We start from the raw sequence: 19,668 nt of genomic DNA on the forward strand, positions 1-19,668 counted from the left end.
GCTCTCTTGTTGCTTCTCTGTCCCTTTCCTTCCTTTTTGGTGTCGCATTGGTGCACAAGCAGCCAATCACATTTGGCTCTTGATCAGCTGTTCAGATCACCTGATCAGAGTAAGGAGTGTTTTGAAAATGTAGTGAGTAGAAACAAGCATATATTTTTCTTTTGAAATGTAGTGAGTAAAAGTAAAAAGTCATACAAAAAGGTTTCACTTTAAGTAAGCTTAGGGGTGTGGTGGTAGTCTAATTGTTGGAGAAGATAATCAGTTTGAATCCTCCGACTGGCTGGGAATATCTGGAAAGTGAATGAGTACCATTCCCCCCTCAGTCAACAACTACTGTCAAGGCACCCTTGGGCAAGGCACCAAACCTGCTCAGTGACCAACCAAACAATATTGTGGTGATGTTGAACTTTGGTAGTACTTTGGGTTATGTAGCATCCTGGCCATTTATGTGCTAGAAGTGTGATTTTCAGACTGTTCCTCCATACAATGCAGTGAATGGAGAGAGACAAAAAACACAATTCCCCAATCTCTTCTACCCGAGCAACAGATAACAGAGAATTAGCTAATTTAGGGTTATATCATGTCCAGGAAGCTACACAACCTTCCAAAGTCCAACATCGCTTTAAGCTAACAACACATGTACATTACATTTTAGGCATTTAGCTGATGCTCTTACTCAGAGTGATGTACACTAAGTGAGGGGTTCAGAGTCTTGCTCAAGGACACCTCAGCAGGCTGTTGTGGGGATCAAACCCCTGAACCTCCGGTTAACGAACAGTTAACTCTGCTGCCACCTCAGGGTCAGACAGCGGTACATTTCATAGGTATGAAACAAGGGATGACAAGTAACTGCAAAAACATTTATTGGATTATAAGCATCTTTGGGAAAAAGTTATAAAGTGCAGTTTATTGCATGGAAAGGAAAGTAAAGTAAATGGCACAAACAGACAAACATGGAGATAGAGGGGTAAATACCAGTGGAGAAATTACAATACAGTAGACAAAACTTGGTTATGGCATGGTATTCTACAGTATAGTTCCTTAATTCATCAAGTCCAAAGTTTCCATAATTCAAGTGCAACAACTTAACAGTGTTTACGTCCATTCTGGGTCCAGTGGGTGATGAAATTCGACTTGGGTGAAAACTTACTTAACATCATGATGTCTTTCTATTCTCTGCTGTTTCATCTCAACTATCTTTCCTTTTTCAGTCTCTGAATGCAAACACTCTGTTTAAACACTAGGTGGCTGCTTTTAGCCAAACACATACTGCACACTGCTATTAGGGTTGGGTCAATTTACTTCAAATTCTTTCAATTCAATTCAGAAAGCTGAATTTCTTAAATCACAGATCAAAGATATCTATTGATACAGAAAGATTTGACTGAGAATGAAGGCTCTGTTATTTGCAGTTTTGATTTACATTTATAATAGAGTGTATTGAAAGCAAATCGATCCCAACCCTGACTAATATTGCTAGACAAACCGCTGCATAGATTAGGCGAGTGAATATCAGAAGTACATTCGATGGAAGACGCAGTAAACACAGGTTTAAGGTTCAATAAACTGGATAAGAATCTCTAAGAAATACAAAATTAATCTCATCAGTAATAAAAAAAACAAAACAAACAAACCTAGTGCAAGTAAAGGAAGAGAAAATATCTACCTGTTGAAAGAAGAAGACACCGACTGGTTCATTTAAGGCAGTTTTGAGAAAACAGAACTGGACAGTACTGGTTTGGAATTCATCCCAGTTAAATAGGGAAACCCGACTCTGAACTGGATTTGAACTGAGAATTTGAGATACACCAATGATACACAATTCCATCAGCGGTGCAGAAACACTGAATACACTGGTGGTAGAGACAGAAAACACTGGTCCCCCATGGATAAAAAGGAAGAAGCTCCCAAATCCCACATGGATTCATTGACATATTACTGGTTTTCTTTGGACTAAAAATTCTGTTTAAACTGAAAAAAAGTTTCCATTTTGTCTCAGTCAGAGGTGTTGGGCGCTCCATTTCTTTTTTTTTTTTTTGATCCATCATCTATCCCTCTCTCTCAGTTGCACCGGTGTTGTTTTTCACAGTCTGGTTGCAGTCTTGGCTGAACCAGTCTTGGTTTCGCTAGTGGTTGCGGATAAGAAGGAGAAGGGTTTTTCTTTTTTTTTTCTTTTTTTCCTGGGACCTCTAAGCCGCGGTTTTCTTCTTGCACTCCACGGAGCAGAAGAGGAAGCCCTGCTGGGCCATGAACCGCTGGCCCACCAGGCACTTGGAGCAGCAGGAGCACTGGAAGCACTGGGGCTCGGCGTGCCAGTGGTGTTCCCCGTAGGAAACCCTCTGCGCCTCGGGCTCCACCGGGTCCTGACAGGCTGCGCATTTCTGGGGAGGGCAAGGACATACGCTGTAACATCACATATTATTTTCCTATATTTCTTTGCATATATGTTGATTTTATTCAAATTTTTCATTCATTTTTCCTTTTGTCAGTATGCTCTGTTGCTGTTATTTTGTAAAACGTGCATATATGCTGTAATTCATATATTTTATTCATACTTTTCATTCAAATATTTGAACTTCAAACGTTTTGGTGTTGGTAACAGTCAACTGTGTTATATTTAATCCCCCCTTTTGCTCTATTCTTCTATTGAGTCTACTGTCTCCTCTTCTAGGATGTATTTCTCCCTGTAGGACTGTTGAACGTCGGTGCTATCGATGTTTTAGATCAGTGATTCTCAACCTTTTTCATATCGAGGACCCCTAATTTAGTCCACATTAGGGCCACAGACCCCCGTCTGATGAGATTTTGTCTCTCAAACCCAAATCTGAGAATATTTTTATTGTTAGATATGATTTTGTCCAGAATTCCATGACTGTCTGTATTGTAGGTAGAGAGATAACAGAGAAACTATGATCAAAACAGTCATTCTTCTACATTCTCTAATTGTGCTAACTTCTTGTAAATGAAATAATGGGGAAGTATAACAATTCATCAATTTGCTGGGGACTCCCTGGAACCCCCTCAAGGACCCCTGGTGGTCCCCGGACCCCACATTGAGAACCACTGTTTTAGATCACTGAAACATTTTCTGCCATCAAACTATATTGTAGCAGCACTGGAAATATCAACATGGGAGAGGTGTGCCAATAAAGGCATGAATAAGACAAATACAGCTCAACAGTGTTAAAGTGTTTCAGGGCAGATTTCCACCAATAACTAGCATATTTGAAAAAGGAGGTTTTTTTCTATCCAACGAGTGTTGAATTTCAAGGATTTATTTTTGAATAATTGAAACCCTTCAAATACTTCATGGATGCAGATAGCTCTAAATGTGTATATTCACAGTTGTGTGAGAAGTGACTGCGAGTGTAAAGTTACATAAGGACTGTGGGTTTGCAGGGGGGATTATGTTGGATAAACAGTGTAAACACATGCTGAGTGTTTCACATTCTTAGCTATGTGTGGTCACTGTCAGCCAACACTCATTTACTATCTCTCTCTCTCTCTCTCTTATATACTGTACATGCACACACACACACACACACACACACACACATCTTGTAGATCAGCATGGCATTAGCACCTCCAGGGTTAGAGGTTCAATTCTCACCCACGCTAAAAATGTATGTACTCATGGTACTGTAAGATGATTTGGATAAAAGTGTCCACCAAATTGGAATAAAGGAATTTCAGCTATTTGAACACAGAGATACACAGATAAAGAAAGTATCTCTCTCTCTCTCTCTCTCTCTCTCACCACAGCATAGTTCTTCATGTAGCAGGGCTTGCAGACAGGCTTGTCCTTCTCCATGACGTAGGTTTCCCCGGCCAGGACGCAGTCGCAGTCAAAACAGCAGAAGTGCTTCAGATGCCAGTTCTGGCCCTCCGCCTGGGTGTACTCGTTACTGAAGATCAGCTGATGACACACACACACACACACACACACACACACACACACACAAATGTGGATTAACACAGTGCTACCAACCTCTCTGCTTGAAGGATAATTGAGCTAAAATCAAAATTGCAGTAAATTAACTGATCAAACTGATTCATGCATGCGTGCGCACACAGATACATGTGCAATGAAATAATTTTATTCCCCATATCACCAAGAATAAAAATTAGCCTAACTGTAGTTAATAATTGTGATCATGATGTCTGGCAAAATAATTACAGGGAAAGATTCAAGTCATTTTTCTTGCTCCTCTTGACTTTCCGGAATCTGTGTGGAAACCCTGAAGCCATCAACCATCAACATACAGTATATCGCTGATCATCCCCTCTAGTAAGTCAGCCCAGTTAATGGTCTAGAATTGTATATCAATTTCCACAATTAATAATCATAAAATACTGGCCTATCGGCAATATAGAAATATTTAATTTCATTTAGAATGTCCGCTGTAGTTGAAAATGGTTGATTTGTTGATATAAGATGCAAAAAGATTCAAGATAGATTAGTTTTCTGCCATATAAACCAAAGTTGCAAGGAATTTGTCTCAGTGTGCTCAGGATAGACACGAGAGATACACATACAACACCCATTACCAATGACAGCAATAAATACACACAATTTCGTTGCACAAATGATCGCAACTAATAATCGTAATCACAATATCTACCAAAATAATTAGGATTATCATTCCAGCCTCCCTCACCTCGTCGCAGCCTCCACAGCGCGGCCTCTCGCTGTCCCCGTAGTGGCGTCCGCAGTACAGCTTGCCTTTCTTCCAGAAGTAGATCATGTCCACCAGCAGCTCGGAGCAGGTGCAGCACACGAAGCAGGCCGGGTGCCACAGCTTGTCATAGCCGGCCCGCTCGGCGTAGACCGCCGGCTCGCCCTGGCGCATCGGCTGCTGGCAGTGATGGCACGACTTGGAAGAAGAAGAAGAAAAGAAAGAAGAAGGTTGGTATGGTGCTGGATTTGTAGTTTTTTAGAGCACTTAAAGCACCATCATAAGATAAGATGAGACTTTAACAAGGTTCTCACCATGGCCCTGATGTAAAATTCCATGACTTTCCTTTACAAGTTGAATCACTTTGATGATCTAAACATTTTGTTCCTTCCTGGTTTGTTAATGTTGTTTTCCAGCTCAGAAATGTTCTAAAGGGGTGAACAGTCTGGTTTCCACTACAAATAGTCTGGAACCACCAATGACTGTGTAAAACAAGTTATACCGTAATATACGTTTTAGTATATTCCTGTAAAGTGACCCATTTGTAAAATTCCCTAATAGACCCCAGAGAATTTATCAAATTCCCTTACGTTCCCCGTCTGGAATACACCTTGAAATTCAATAATATTCCAGATATTCCAGTGGGAACCCTGCTTTAATGATCCTGAGGGGAAATTGGCTCATTGCAGTAGGAAAGAATAGGATGTGCTACAGATAAGATAAAACAAATAGAACATGTAGAAAAATAAAGATTATTAAACACAGTGCAAGTAGAAGTTTGCATCTATGCATAAAAATGTAGGCATTGAAGCGTATTACCCTGTGTACTAATCTATTGTATTAGATGTACACAATAAACCTGTGCTAGTGCAGTCAGTTGCATCCTGTCCCTAATTTTTCTTGCACAGATTTATCACATATCCCATTTAGTACTAACACAGACTTATTGTGTACTTCCAATACTTTTCAATAGGTTATCACACAGGGTAATATCCTGTTATTTAAGTCTATTGTAAAGTGAAATATGGCCCTCCTTTGTTCTGACAAAGAGACAAAGTTGGTTTGTCTCTTTATCAGCAGAGTTTTATTTAACAGCACTTCAGTACTGACATATTACATACAGTGCAATATGTTGGCACTGCAACAGAGGAGGCAAGGCATGTTACAAATTGGCTGTTGGTGGTATGGTGGTGGGGGGAGATTGTAAAAACTGTGACCTTCTGGCTACAGGACAGTTACTCTACCCACTAAGCCAGCGTACCATCCTTAAAGGGGAATGCAGCCCATTTTCAATGGTAAAGTATATGTTTCTCTACCTTTCTGTGATCATAATCAAAAAGTCAAAATGGGTTCTAGAGCAGTGAAATCTTTGTGAGACAAAATTACCGTTTCTTTTACAAAACAGTCAACAATTAAGAATTACTTGGCTCATTTGGATGGAAACATTCAAATAATGAAAAGGGGGCGTGGCACATTAGCATCCAAGGTACCAAAGCTGCTCATGTGACCTGACCCAGCCGGCACTGGCAATTCAGTCTCTGGAATTGTGTCAAACGTTTTGCCTGCAATCTCAGAACTCCCGGAAGGGTAGAGAAAGACATATTTTACTACTGAAAATGGGCAGCATTCCCCTTTAAATACAAAGCCGCTGTGACCCAGCCTTGGTATTGTTAATTAGGATGACATGACTGCTAGGGAGGCTAATTACACAACAGTTGTTGGTTCAGTCCCTGCCAGGAGAGGACAGTGTGTTCTAGCTATGAGCTGGTAACTGTAAGGTTGCTGGTAATTTATCTACAGCACGCAGCAGAAATACAAAAGTGCCCTTTAGCAACAAAGTTTTCAGTCACCTTTTGCAAATGGGCCAAATAAAGTAGTCTTAGTGCATTTGTTGATACTGAAAGGAATAAGGAGGGTGGATGAAGTGAGAGAGTGAAGGGTGGAAGACTTTAGAGAGCAACGAATACAAGAACAACATGGAGATAGAGGGAGAAAGATGGGGCAAGCATAAAGAAGAGACAGAGGGTAGCAAAGTGGAGAAAAATATGGAGGAGAAGAGTAGAAAATGGGAAGGTTCAGCAGCAGGAATAATGAATTCTGCCAACCATTACAGCTGTCTACATCAGTAAAGCTCTTGCCAAAACAACGGCACTGTTGCATAAACCCATACTGGTTCTTATTTCAATATCAAAAATTCTCCCCATGATGCATTATTCACAGTAAATCTAGGAGTTGGGTTTAAATCAAAACAGGCTTTCCATGCAGACTAAGTAACTGCATATGGTGTGACTAGATTTAAAAAAAAAAAAAAAAAAAAAAAGCTCTGTTTAAACTGAAAAAAAAAATCCAGTCCTGACTCATGGCTCAGTCAGAGTGAATTCAAACTAAACAAATAACTATGCAAAGCTAAACAAGTAACATTCTGGATAGGGAAGGTTGAGTCATAGTTGGTCTTCTGGCACCATCTTGTGTCCAGTCTGGGAATCACTAGTTTCTTTTTTCCCCCTAACCGCTATACTGAAGTTGAGACTAACAGAAATGCACTGTGGATAAACCAAGGCAGCAAATCCACTTTATTGTCATAACTAAGAGGGTCATGCAAGGTTGGAGTAATAACTATTACGTCTTCTTGACACTTTTCAATGTACGGATGTCAAGAGCATCTGAAAGACAGTCTTTACACAGAGATAATGAATGTGTTCGACTATCAGGAGGAGATAGGTGATGCTATTTCACTTATATTTCACTTAAAGCACGGAGCCTAACCTACCAGCCTTAACTGACTTATCAGTGTAGTATCAGGAGTTAATCACACCTCTGACTAACACTTTACAATGACCTTATTCTGCTGCATTATGGAATAGCATTGAGCTATTAATACTAATACACAGTATATTATACTGGAATAAGGCAGTTGTAAAGTGTAACCCTCCTTTGTTCTGACTCTCTTTGGTCTCTAAATTACAGTTTCCAAAAAAAAAAAAAATTGTGTTTGTTAAGTGCACAGTGTCTTCACATACAAAGGTTCTTGCTATCTCGCTTAGGCCTTAGTCTCGATAGAACTACAGTGGAACATGCACACACACACAAGATGCCAAGTGTAGTGGTAATTTACATATGGCATTTGGTGAATAAGAAATAGACAGACAGACAGATAAATAAATATATAGATTATAGACTGCTTACAAAGGCTTGTAGCGGTAGTCCAGCTTGCTGAGCTCCAGGGGTTCCCATGGCTCCAGCAGTAGCGGCAGTACCCATGTCTCCCTGCCCGGCCCCTGGCACAAAGCCAACAGAGGCCCCAGTCCCAGGCCTTGAACCTGGTCCAGCACCACCGGCTCCTGCTCCACGACCCCCAACTCCTGGTCCATACCCTGAACCGGCACCCGCCACAACCCTGGGTCCCCCAACTTCAGCTCCATAGCCAACACCGACTCCAGACCCAGCACCGGGCCCAGCGCCAGGGCCAGCAGCCCCAGGGCCATACCCAGAACCAGCTCCAACACCCCCAACACCAGGTCTATACCCAGCCCCAGCCCCAGCCCCTCCAGCTCCAACTCCAACACCCGCCCCAACACCAGCTCCAGCCCCAACACCAACCCCAGGCCCTCCAGCTCCAGTTCCGGCTCCAGCACCCCCAACCCCAGGTCTATACCCAGCCCCAGCCCCAACACCAACCCCAGCCCGAAACTCTCCAGGTCCACCAGCCCCAACTCCTCCCAGCCCTCCTGCCTGTGCCAGGAACATCTCTTCTGGCAGCCTGACGTCTCCAACGCCCAGGGCCTCATCCTTGTACTTGCGGACGTACTGCTGCATTTTCTTAACCTCGGCGGGGCTCAGCTCATGGCACATGGACGGGTCCTGGTCGTGCTCGGGCAGCTGGCGGTCCATCTGCTGCCGACGGTAGGCAGCTCCCTCTGTACCCGCCACCGGACGCTTCTCTGGCGGGAGCAGCTCGATGTAGCGCACCGCCTGGGAGTGGGACAAAAAGTCGGAAGACAGAGACAGTTTGTTTAGAAGGGATAAAGAAAGATTGAAGCATGTGGGAGAGGGATGAGAAGAGCACACACAGAAGGAGTTAAAGTCCAATCAGAAAGAGATTAAGCGGAGACCGTCCCGGAAAAGGCTCTTGAGATACAGGCTTGTGGAGAGAAAGTCATGCAAACAAGTGGCCTACAGATACAGTTTTAGACTAAACAGACACAGGGGATACAGGGAGTTTTTAGGTTCAGGCTCTGCTCCCTCAACTTGTGACTGGTATTAAGCCCAAGCAGGGAAGAAATGGAGAGAGGCAGCTGCCATCAAACATCACATCGTCTCTCTAATCAAGTGTATTATCCACAGATTAGATGCACTGAACTTCATGTTATTGAGACTTCTAGTGCAGTTGTTCTCAACCTGGGGCCGGGACCCCCCCATGGGGTTACAAGATAATTTTGGGGGTTTGCAAGATGATTTATAGGACAGGGAAAAAACATATTTCTATTGTCAATTTTTGGGCAAATTTTTGCTTTTTTCTTGTGAATACTGAATACTGAATAGTTTTAAGCCCCTAGGAACTCCTCTGATAATTAATCAAATTAACCTGAAAAGGGAAAATAATTGTTTGAACTGTTCACCACTCTGCATATGTACGTCTGTGACGTGACAGGGGTTGCGAGTAGGCATTGCTTAGTTTTAAAGGGTCACCAGCCAAAAAGGTTGAGAACCACTGCTCAAGTGGACAAAGGCCTTCATGACGAGCCCCGAATTTTCTTAAAATTGTACAATTGTAGCAGGATGCTGTTTGGAGATAATAGACATTTTGCCCTTCACTTCAGAAAAAACATTAAATGACATGCATCTGTGTTAAAAATGTAGCTGTACAAAATTAATGATTAGAAAACAGATGGTTCCAGTTCTGAGTGGCTGAGTCACATCTGAAGCCATTGTGAAATACCTGATACACACACAGCTGCAACCAAATAGTAGTTAATTTCAATGTTAATGTGCTAACCAAACTGATCACTCATACCAGTACTTATGTGTCACTTAGAAACCACTTTTTTTTAGCATATTTTCAAGAACTATATTGCTAGAATAACATTTTATGTACAGTATATGACATTTTTGCATTATCTGATAGCTTAAGTTACAGCAGAGAGACAGGAAAGAGAGGAGAGAGAGGGTGACGTGACTAAGACGCCAGGCCAGATTCATATCAGGACATGGTGGTTATGTGGGATGTGCCTTACAGCTGTGTCGACAGGTGTCTCTGGAAAAGTGCTCAAACAAAGCGTCAGGAGACGTCTGTGGCACGAGCTGTCATCTGTCATATTCATGGGAACCAGCTGGCGCTTCTAGCTGGTTTGTGGCTACTGGATACTGCAATATGTTTTATTTGACAGAGGAGGAGGAAATTTTAAATTTACTGTGGAGGAGGAGTCAGAGGAGAAAAAGATTGTGGTTTGTGTGCCTGATAAACCAGACTAGGAAGTCGAATACCTCCTAGTTAGACAGATGAGGGGCAGCACGTGATTCAGTGAACAGTTGCATTCTTTCTTGCTACCAAGCCACTTCACACTGCGCTTTACAGTGATTTTAGAATACCACAGAGGCGTTGGTAGGCTCAATGCAAAGCGAAGTAAAACATGGCCTCGCATTGTTTTGATTTAATTCAAATGCAATCCCTCCTGACCCTCCTCGTGCTTTAACACTTACCAGATACTTATTGGCTACCGGGGGCGCCCACTCGTAGGTGACAGACTTCATCGGCACATCTTTGTTGACTGGCACCACATTGGCCGACGCGGTGCTGACAGCGACCGGCACCGCATTGGCCCTGACCGGGGTGGCGCTGGGATGCACGGCCTGGGCCTGGACACCGGTGGGCACCTTACCGGCGGCGGCACCGGGCGGTACAGAACCAGCGGTGGCACCGGGTGGTACAGAACCGGCGGCGGCACCGGGTTGTACAGAACCAGCGGTGGCACCGGGAGGAGGCACAACAGTGGAGGAGGCACTGGGCGGTACTACGTAGGCAGTGGCAGGGCTAGCCAGGGAGATGGTGACCATGTTGCCCTTGTAGGTGGGGATGCCGTCCGTCTTGAGCTTGGCGATGAGGCCCGTGTACTTGGTGTCCTCGAACAGCTTGCCCACCTTCTTGTTCTCCTCCGAGTTCATCTGCACGTCGTGGTCCGTCAGGCCACATTTGCAGTTTCGGCAGATTTTTCTGCGGAGGGGAGGGGAGGGGTCAAAGGTGGAGAAACAGTTAAAGCTTAGACATTTTCTTGTGTCCAAATATAAAAACAATCCATAAAAGTGATGCTGAAAGGAGAAAAAGCAAAAAAGTGAATACGTAATCCACATCAAAGCTGTCTGATGAGGCTCAGAGATAATTATTTCTTGTAAATTGTACTACTCTACGTGCCTCTGCAATTGCCTCGGGGACAAATAAAGTGAATTGAATTGAATTTAATCAACCTGTTCTTAAAATCAGTTTGAGGAGAGAGAGAGAGAGAGAGAGAGAGAGGGGGTAGTAGGAAATGTAATTCTGTTGCAATAATATACCAAAAGATGACAAGCTCAGCGTTAAATTCAAATATCTGCACTTTTGCCACGTCTTGACACGACTTGCCTCACATTTTGGAGAGAGCTATGTCATAATTTAGGACTGCTAGGCGTGCTCTAGCATGACTGGGCCCACAAATTTGCAGCAGCACAGGAAACGCACTCTTACCTTTCTCTAAACAATGTCAAGCTGTTTATACCCTGTTTAATTTGTATAGGCTAAAACAAATGGCGAAGATAGGACTTGTACTCAGTCTTTCACATGGTGCATGATGTTCTTTTTTTTTTTTTTAAAGCATCTTCTTTCAGAAAGGCAAGAGAAAACACACTTGAATTAATGAGGTGCCTAGTGCTGGTTTGTAGTGCATTAAATATGGAACTATAGGTGAACAGGAAAGAGTATTATTCTGTACGATGGACATTTCTATACTAAAGGATAATTTTGTGATTGATGCAGAATAATCCTTACTTTTCATTTTGGCATATTTCAGTTATGAGTGTGCTTGTATATAGGGCTGCAACTAACGATTATTTTCACTGTCGATTAATCTGTCGATTATTTTCTCGATTAATCGATTAGTTGTTTGGTCTATAAAATGTCAGTTTCAGTTTACGGTCATAGAGGAGTAAAGAAACCAGAAAATATTCACATTTAAGAAGCTGGAATCAGAGAATTTTGATTTATTTTTCTTAAAAAATTACTCAAACCGATTAATTGATTATCAAAATAGTTGGCAATTAATTTAATAGTTGACAACTAATCGATTAATCGATTAATCGTTGCAGCTCTCCTTGTATATAACATTCAGAGGTGGGGAGAACCTTAAAGATAAGGGTTAGGGTTAGGGTTTGTTTTACTAGTCTTATTAGATGGTCTTACTAGCTGGAAAAAGCCATGGGTATGCTTGTATGGTACATATGCATAAATAGTCAACTGGCTAAGGCAAGATTCCCACAGTTCCAGCATGGCATGGTGAGTAGAACCGTTGTCTTTTTGTAACAATACTAAATTCCTGACAAAGTCTGACCAACACCAAAGACCCGTGGTGTGCCATTGTAGCGGCGTGGCCTGGTGCCGCGGTGGGCATCGAGGCACCTGGTGTGCCGTCTTCAGGAAAACTAGCCGAGGGTGGATAATTATAGGAGACCAGACAGAACTATTTTTCATGAGTCACTGGTCCAAATAAAGCATGTATTGTTGTGACAGACCGGGAAATGAAGAGAGGAAACCCCAGGAAGTCAGGCTGCATTGTGCCACTTTTTTTTTTTAAACCCAGCACACAGTGACCGATGTAAACTATCCCTTGTGTTATATTAGGTGAGCGACTATGTAGAAACCTGGCTCGGCTGTTAGAGGAAAGGGACACCTACTCTCAACTAGGGCTGAACAATTAATCAAAATGTTATCGAAATCGCAATATGGCCTACTGCAATTTTCAAATCACAGGAGGCGCAATATTTGTTAAAGACGAAATGCTTGTCAAAATACCATTTTAAATTAAATATTGCTGCAGAGATGTCCTGGCCTACACATCATATTCTACAGACTTAAAAAAAAATCTTTGTTTGGTACAGATCCCCGCAAAAATCACACCGTAATCGTTTTTCAATGAAAATGAGAATAATGATGTAAAAAATTATCATTCCCTCTAATATCGCAAATCATATCACAATTGCAATATCAGTCAAAATAATCGCAATTAGATATTTTTTCAAAATCGTTCAGCCCTACTCTCAACACACTCCTATATCTACTGTAGACTTACACTACCCTTTTATCACACCTACATGGAGAGTTACACTTATTCCGCAACATTTCACCCAATATTTCCACCCTCACTATCAATCTCATCAACAATTAGCTAATGGGACAGCGGACGCCAAGTTAAAAGAGTGGACAAAGTGGACATGAAGAGCAAACGTATTCAGGAACAGCATGCTGCCATTAGGCCAATGTCTCCTGCTGTTATGAGTATTTTCAATTAAGCAAAGAGAAAAGTGATGTTATTGGCCACCCTGGGCCCATAGATGGATTTCTTTTTTTTCCACTTTTATTAATCTAGGGAGGGTCTGCTGAGCATGCATGCTCTTTTTCCAGGCAAGCCCTGCTTCATATTCATGTAGTTACACACATTCACACCTGGCAGCTGCCCAGTACAGCCACAGGTTTCTACTGTGGGCCACTAAGCAGCTCCACTGAGGGTGTTCAGCATGAGGAACCTTTGGCAGTAGTTGTTGAGGCAGGGAGAAGCATTACTCATTCACTTTCACCATCCAGATTTCCCCATCTAGGCACTGACCACCTAGTAGCGCTGAATGATTTTGAAAAAATATCTAATTGCGATTATTTTGACTGATATTGCAATTGCGATATGATTTGCGATATTAGAGGGAATGATAATTTTTACATCATTATTCTCATTTTCATTGAAAAACGTATTAAAATGATTATGGTGTGATTTTTGCGGGGATCTGTACCAAACAAAGATGTTTTCTTAAGTCTGTAGAATATGATGTGTAGGCCAGGACATCTCTGCAGCACGACAATATTTAATTAAAAATGGTATTTTGACACACATTTTGCCTTTAACAAATATTGTGCCATGCGATTTCGATAAAATTTTGATTAATTGTTCAGCTCTACCGCCTAGGCATTCAAACTGGTGACTTTCCGGTCGCAAGCTTGCTTCTGTAACCATTCTATAGGCTATAAACAAGAGTTGTACAAACCTCCAGAAATGCAGCTCGAAGCCTTCGCATTTGTCCTTGCATTTTAGACAGGCCGCTCCAGCGCCAAAGTCGTGCCCTAGGGTCATCTGTAGACAGAGCATATGAAAGAGATTACAAACACTTCTGTCACAGCTTTGTTTTGACTGATTAATAGCTTAGTGTTAGCGCTTTGGGGTAGGGTGTACAATTACTGAAAAACCCCCCCCACCAAAATCACAATATTGACTACTGCAAATTTGAACACTGCAAGAGGCTGTGATTTCTTCTTGGAGTGAAAGGTGTTTGCACAGAAGAACAGTGCTGCCCAGAATCCCTGGAAAATAAATTGCATGGTGGAGAAAATGCTTCATTTCTAAGCATTAGCATGTTATTTTCTTCCCACAGCAATTTTCCGAATTTTTTTTTAAGACCTGATAAACAAATTATGTAGAAATAGCTGTGTCCTCCAATATTCAGGATAAATAAATAAACCCTACATGATTTATTGACAATATCATGCAGCCCTAATTTGGGGGAATTACCAGTAATAGCCGTGTAGCCAAACAGTCATTTTGAGGGAGGAGAGTCACTTTAAGGCTTCTTATACAAGTTCAGACGGCAAAATAGTCTACTTCTTGCTCATAAAATTCTTTCAGCTCCATTCTCCCTTCCACAGAAAAATTTATGACAACTTCAGAGAACCGCTGTCAGGGGTCTTTATCCCTTCCAGTTTTCTGCCTAGTGAGCCCATAGTGCTTTTTTCTCCTTCACATCTGCATCCTTTTGCCTGGCTCTCTCTGTCAAACATCGCCGCTGTCCATCTTGAGCCGTCACCGCTGCCTGTGACCATACATGGTCAAGTATTCCATGATGTGGAGAGGCTGCGGGGATCCCGGCACGCTCCCCCGCTGTTAGAGAGATGCTTTTTGACCCAAAAGGCACTCACTACTGAGGAATGCAGACACTGACTCCTGCTTTTAAGTGCGTGACCCTGATGCTAATATGTTGGCCTCCATTACAACTTCCAGAGTTCTGTGGTGATTTTCTTCCCCCTGGGAGCGATTTGGGAGCACAAGAATGAACTTTAAACAGAATGATTTGTGAAAATAACTAAAAATGCCTGTTACATCAGTGAATCTCAAGTTGCACATGTGTTCTTTTGCTCTCAATTTTATAGGTAGTATAAATTGATTTTTAGGGGTTCAGTTTATTCTATTTGTACAGTGATACAATGTAAAACTCAAGTGAAAAACAAAACAATAGAATTATTATACTTTTAAAGCATACGTTCAAAATATAGCTAATTTTAAAAGTATGCTACTGAAAATGGGAGCAGTGTGGAAGCCGTTCAACGACAACATACCTTCTTTAATGGAATCTGTCTGGGTTTATGTAAGAAATGGAGCAGCTGAACCACTGAGCTAAAAGGCAACGTGAAGTCCACGCCATCCTGTCTTCCTTTTCTCTATTTCCTTTCCTAGCACACAAATATTCTAGGAATATTTTGTTGCATCTATTCTCACGGTGCTGTGACTTGGATGCTTGCACTCCTTCCATTCTTGGGAGCTTGCAGTGTTGATGATATAGGAATTTAAGCTTATTCCACTGCTACACTCATTTTAAGTCACTTTTGGATAAGAGAATCAGCTAAATACCTAAAATGCAAATGTAAATGCTGGGATTCAAGGCCAGCCAAGTGTTCCTCACTTGTGGAAGTCTAAATATTTGTCTTGGGTACACCAAGGACGACAGGCCATTTTTGGCTGAGGTCAGTCAGTGTGGGCCCTTCCTTGGAGCAGAGCTAAACCGACTCCATTAGGAGCTGAAGTTGATCAGTGGCTGTGTATTATGACTAAGCCACCAGCACACTCAATCCTGGTGACAACACTCTACAACAAGGCAGGTCCTGACACCAAGAGTACGCTTCACATCCGATGAGTCATGTCCATGAGTCATTCTGTCACAGCAGGGCTGGTGCTGTACTGGGAGAGGCCACTATAGGCTAATCGGTCACCTGCTTTCTGACCTTGACACCTTGCAGTGTTCCTCTCACACTAATGAAACGCCAACACATATATTATAAACCTTTTTTTTATTGCCTCAGTTGCGTTTTTGAAAGACATTTTGAGCCTAATTGAGCATAATATTACCTAAACACGCAGGTTGCTTTCTTTGAACAAGGGCATTCACAGCTTAATAGTAATTACAGCGACCCCATGCTGACTGAGACTCTCCCTGGTGGGTTTTAGTGACCTGCAGCCTCCAGCAGACAGAAACCCTCAAGCCGCCGGGTGTGAGGCTGCACTCTGCCGCGTTATCTTCACCAGGGATTAAAAGCAGCCGTCACAGTGGGTCTGTCTGGGTCATCCGGTCGGTCAGACCCACTTTCCAGCAGCAGCTTATAGCTCCATATGTACATTGTGTGTGTCTGAATGGAGTTCACTTCGTTAGGCCTACTGATAGCTGGTCTTAACTGTAAAGTACACATCCTGATATGGAATGATAGCGCTACACAGTCTGTCTGAAAACAGGGTGGGAAAACACCACCAGCCACCAGCCAAATGTAGTAAATTAGGGCTGCGGCTGGCGAGTTTCTCTACTCTAACAACCACTTTGGCAGGCAACCAGCCATCAGTTGGAGGTCCTATTCTGTTCTAAAAATGTGATTGGCTTGTTTTAAGTGAAAGTGGCTGGTGAATATTGGAATGTACCACCCACAGTGGCTGGGATTAAACATTAGTCTCCTGCCATGCATTTGGGCATTGTGTTCTTCAAGCTGACTTCAACAGGCCTAGTGCTGCATATCTAGTCTCTGCACGCAACAAAATTAGGCTGTATGTTGTATGTGAAATATACTTGAGATGTGCTAACTTTTGGTGCACATATTGTCAGTATAGACTAGATCTTAACATTGAGTATTATAGCAACCTACAGTACATAATTCATATATTGTTTTACCTGTACAGACAACTGAAGCCAGAATAATGACGAATTTTAAATTGCAGATTATTGTATGATTGATGCTGCACACAACATGCATAACCATTGTGTTTCCCTGCTGTGCTTAATCCGTTATGCATTCATCACGAAAACCTCAAGGAGAGCATTCATTATCTTTACCCATGCATCACCAACGCATAAGTAGAATAAATCCAATGCACGCAACACCCAATGAATGAACTTCCATCGGACAGCAACACATTGAAGGCTTCATTAAGTGTGATCCCAGCCTGAGCCACAGGGCAGTCCACCTTCACAGAACCAACAACGTTTGATACGTGCCCTTCTCTCGTTTATGGAGCCAATGTTACACCATTCAAAACTCCGACAATTTATTTTAAACTTCCTTATCGGCAGAGATATGTGCACCTTACAATATGATTGAAGACCTTTTCAGAATCACCGGGAGCCATTCTTTAATTCGGCGTATCTATATTCACGAAGCAGCACATATGTCCAGTGTAATTGTAACTTTTACAACCGATTCTGCTGTTACTCTTGCAATCTTATTATACCAAAATACACCGCAGTGGGCGGCAGAGAGCAATGCCAACCAATTCTAAAAGCTGAAAAATGATTGAAATAAGTGCTGCTTGGTGGATCATATTCACACCGAATTTACCAGTGGCTTGTAGTGATTCCATAAATATCTTGAGTCATATTTTAAGGGAGATGTACAGTTGCCAAAAGCAAGGCCACATGAAATTGCCAGAATTTTGAACGGAGTATGGCGCAACGTTCTCTCCACACAAGTAAGAACAGTACGTATTGGGGCCACCTTGTGATAGCTGAAAGGCAACTAACGGAAAACATTACAAGTTTAGTTTAGTTAATCATACAACTGACAAAGTGCTAATTTTTTGCCCACCAGCTAGCCACCTAAAGCTCGCCCAAGACACAGTTAATGAAAACGGTTGTTTGTAACGTTATGTGGGTCATTTAACCGCCGTTTGACCAAAGTAAATGTAAAAAATTGACACTGACACTTGTTCGCAATGAAAAGTAGCCATCGAAAGGGGATTTCTGTGTTTGATAAAAGTGTTGCTGTTCTCGCCACCTGCCCCATGCTAGGCACACCTTTTCAGGGCGTTCCCCGGACAGTCCGTGTTATCGGGGGAAAGCTTACCTTCTTCACTTCTCTCTCTATCTCCATTTTCGTCTTTGTCAGCACGGCGTTTACTTGACGAGAAGAAGAGCAGAGGTTATCTTGAAGCTGCTGCCAAAAACAAAAACTGTTAGAGAAGAGGACAAAAACGTCCGGTTCTCACTCCGCTTTCACTTCGGAGGTCCTGCGCCGCACTATTGTCAAACGCCGCACTAATGTCAAGCTAAACAGAATGAAACGCAACACTTCCGGTCAGTACTTTCAAAATAAAACCCGTATTCGCCAACATTTTTTGCAACATGAATTGACGGGGAGAAGTAAAGAAGTAAACTAATACTAAAGAATAAAATGATTAAAATCCTTTCTAAACCGATATTGTACGACTGTAATGTCATAGAATACAAGCGGCCATAACAACAAAAAATGCCACTGATTAGGATTAAAACCGTTTTATTTGAAATGCAAGGACTGTTCTGTGTTTCTGATTGTCACAAGAGCTGGCTGCCAGAAGCAGAAAAAGCAGCAAAAAAATACAGTTTTCTTTTCTTTTATAGCCAAAAATAGTTGGTAATTGCAGTTATTAAGTACACCTCAAAATTACAAAAAAAGTAGGCTAATAAACAACCAAAAACACAACCCAGATATGCATTTAGTGAAAGTACCATCAATCTACCCAAAAATGTAGTTAAACTACTAGTTTGATTACATGCAGTGAAAGTAGCCTACCAACACTGCACAATATTATGCAGTGTTGGTAAGTTGGTAAGTGGTATCAGTAGGGCTGCCAAAAATACACTTAAAGACTCGATCAAATATCATGATTTTATTTTGAAGGTAAAATGCCCATATATCCGGATTTATCCTGGCTATCTCTGTCAAACTTGACGCGACTTTCACTCCGGAGGTCCCGTTCAGTTTTCATTGAATGTACAAGGGGCCACTTCCGCTATTGAGAGATCTTCAGCTCGACCAATAAGAATCGAGTATGCGACCAATAGAACTCACTTTCAACCAATCAGCGTGTAGGAGGGGGCGTGTCCTCAGATCAACAAAGAAATGTATTATAGCTTGAACCTGCTGTAGTAATATTAGATTTTTTTTTCCATTTGAGAAATACAGTATTTGAATTCTTAATGGAAGTCTCTCCAACACTCAAACACTCCAAGGCTATTCAGTCAATGGATATCTGTCAAAATGTAACTTTATTCAAACAATGTCTCTTCTCAATATCATTTACATTCCCCATGTTTGTATTGTACTTCTATTGTATATCCAGAGGAACTTACAGTAGATGAACATCAGTGTCTAACTCAAGAATGAGATGTGTGTTGATTGACACATTGGCTGTTGCAGGGATCAAACCTGTGACTTTTTGGATACTGGACAGGCTGCATCACATTTATTTGGCTTCTCAGACCTAATCATAATGTTTTTGACATGATTTGTTTTTTGTAAAGTCACAGAATTGGAGACATATGCTGTTGAGTGTATTGGTGCAATCGTCTATGTATGAAATAACATTGATTCTGTACACAATACGTATTGATATAAGCCTTGGACACATACACACACACACACACACACACACAGACACACACACCACAGCTGTTTAGTCCTCAGATGTGGAAC

At 41.9% G+C, this 19,668-nt stretch overlaps 1 protein-coding gene across 1 annotated transcript; it reads right to left on the reverse strand.

The window, feature by feature from the left end:
- Positions 1-868: 868 nt before the first annotated feature.
- On the reverse strand, positions 869-18,235 carry tes (testis derived transcript (3 LIM domains)). Its single transcript, XM_071530963.1, has 8 exons — positions 18,061-18,235; positions 13,956-14,041; positions 10,377-10,887; positions 8,368-8,648; positions 7,863-8,196; positions 4,659-4,874; positions 3,758-3,916; positions 869-2,381 (listed from the first exon to the last, which is right to left on the reverse strand). Exons 1-8 carry the CDS (start codon positions 18,085-18,087, stop codon positions 2,190-2,192), a joined length of 1,806 nt encoding a protein of 601 aa, XP_071387064.1. The 5' UTR covers positions 18,088-18,235; the 3' UTR covers positions 869-2,189.
- Between the last annotated feature and the right edge of the window lie 1,433 nt (positions 18,236-19,668).

This window comes from Centroberyx affinis, unplaced genomic scaffold (assembly GCF_046629955.1).
Source record: "Centroberyx affinis isolate AG114_WGS23_722 - 3 ecotype Tasmania unplaced genomic scaffold, CSIRO-AGI_Caff_v1 ptg002013l_1, whole genome shotgun sequence".
Classification (NCBI taxonomy): Eukaryota; Metazoa; Chordata; class Actinopteri; order Beryciformes; family Berycidae; genus Centroberyx; species Centroberyx affinis.

What these genes read in the sequence shown, in the direction of transcription:
- tes (XM_071530963.1), bottom strand. Translation starts at nt 18,087, where the DNA reads ATGGAGATAGAGAGAGAAGTGAAGAAG. An exon ending in TTCGAGCTGCATTTCTGGAG is followed by an intron (nt 10,888 to 13,955) that starts GTTTGTACAACT and finishes TCCCCTCCGCAG; the next exon opens with AAAAATCTGCCGAAACTGCA. An exon ending in GACTACCGCTACAAGCCTTT is followed by an intron (nt 4,875 to 7,862) that starts GTAAGCAGTCTA and finishes TCTTCTTCCAAG; the next exon opens with TCGTGCCATCACTGCCAGCA.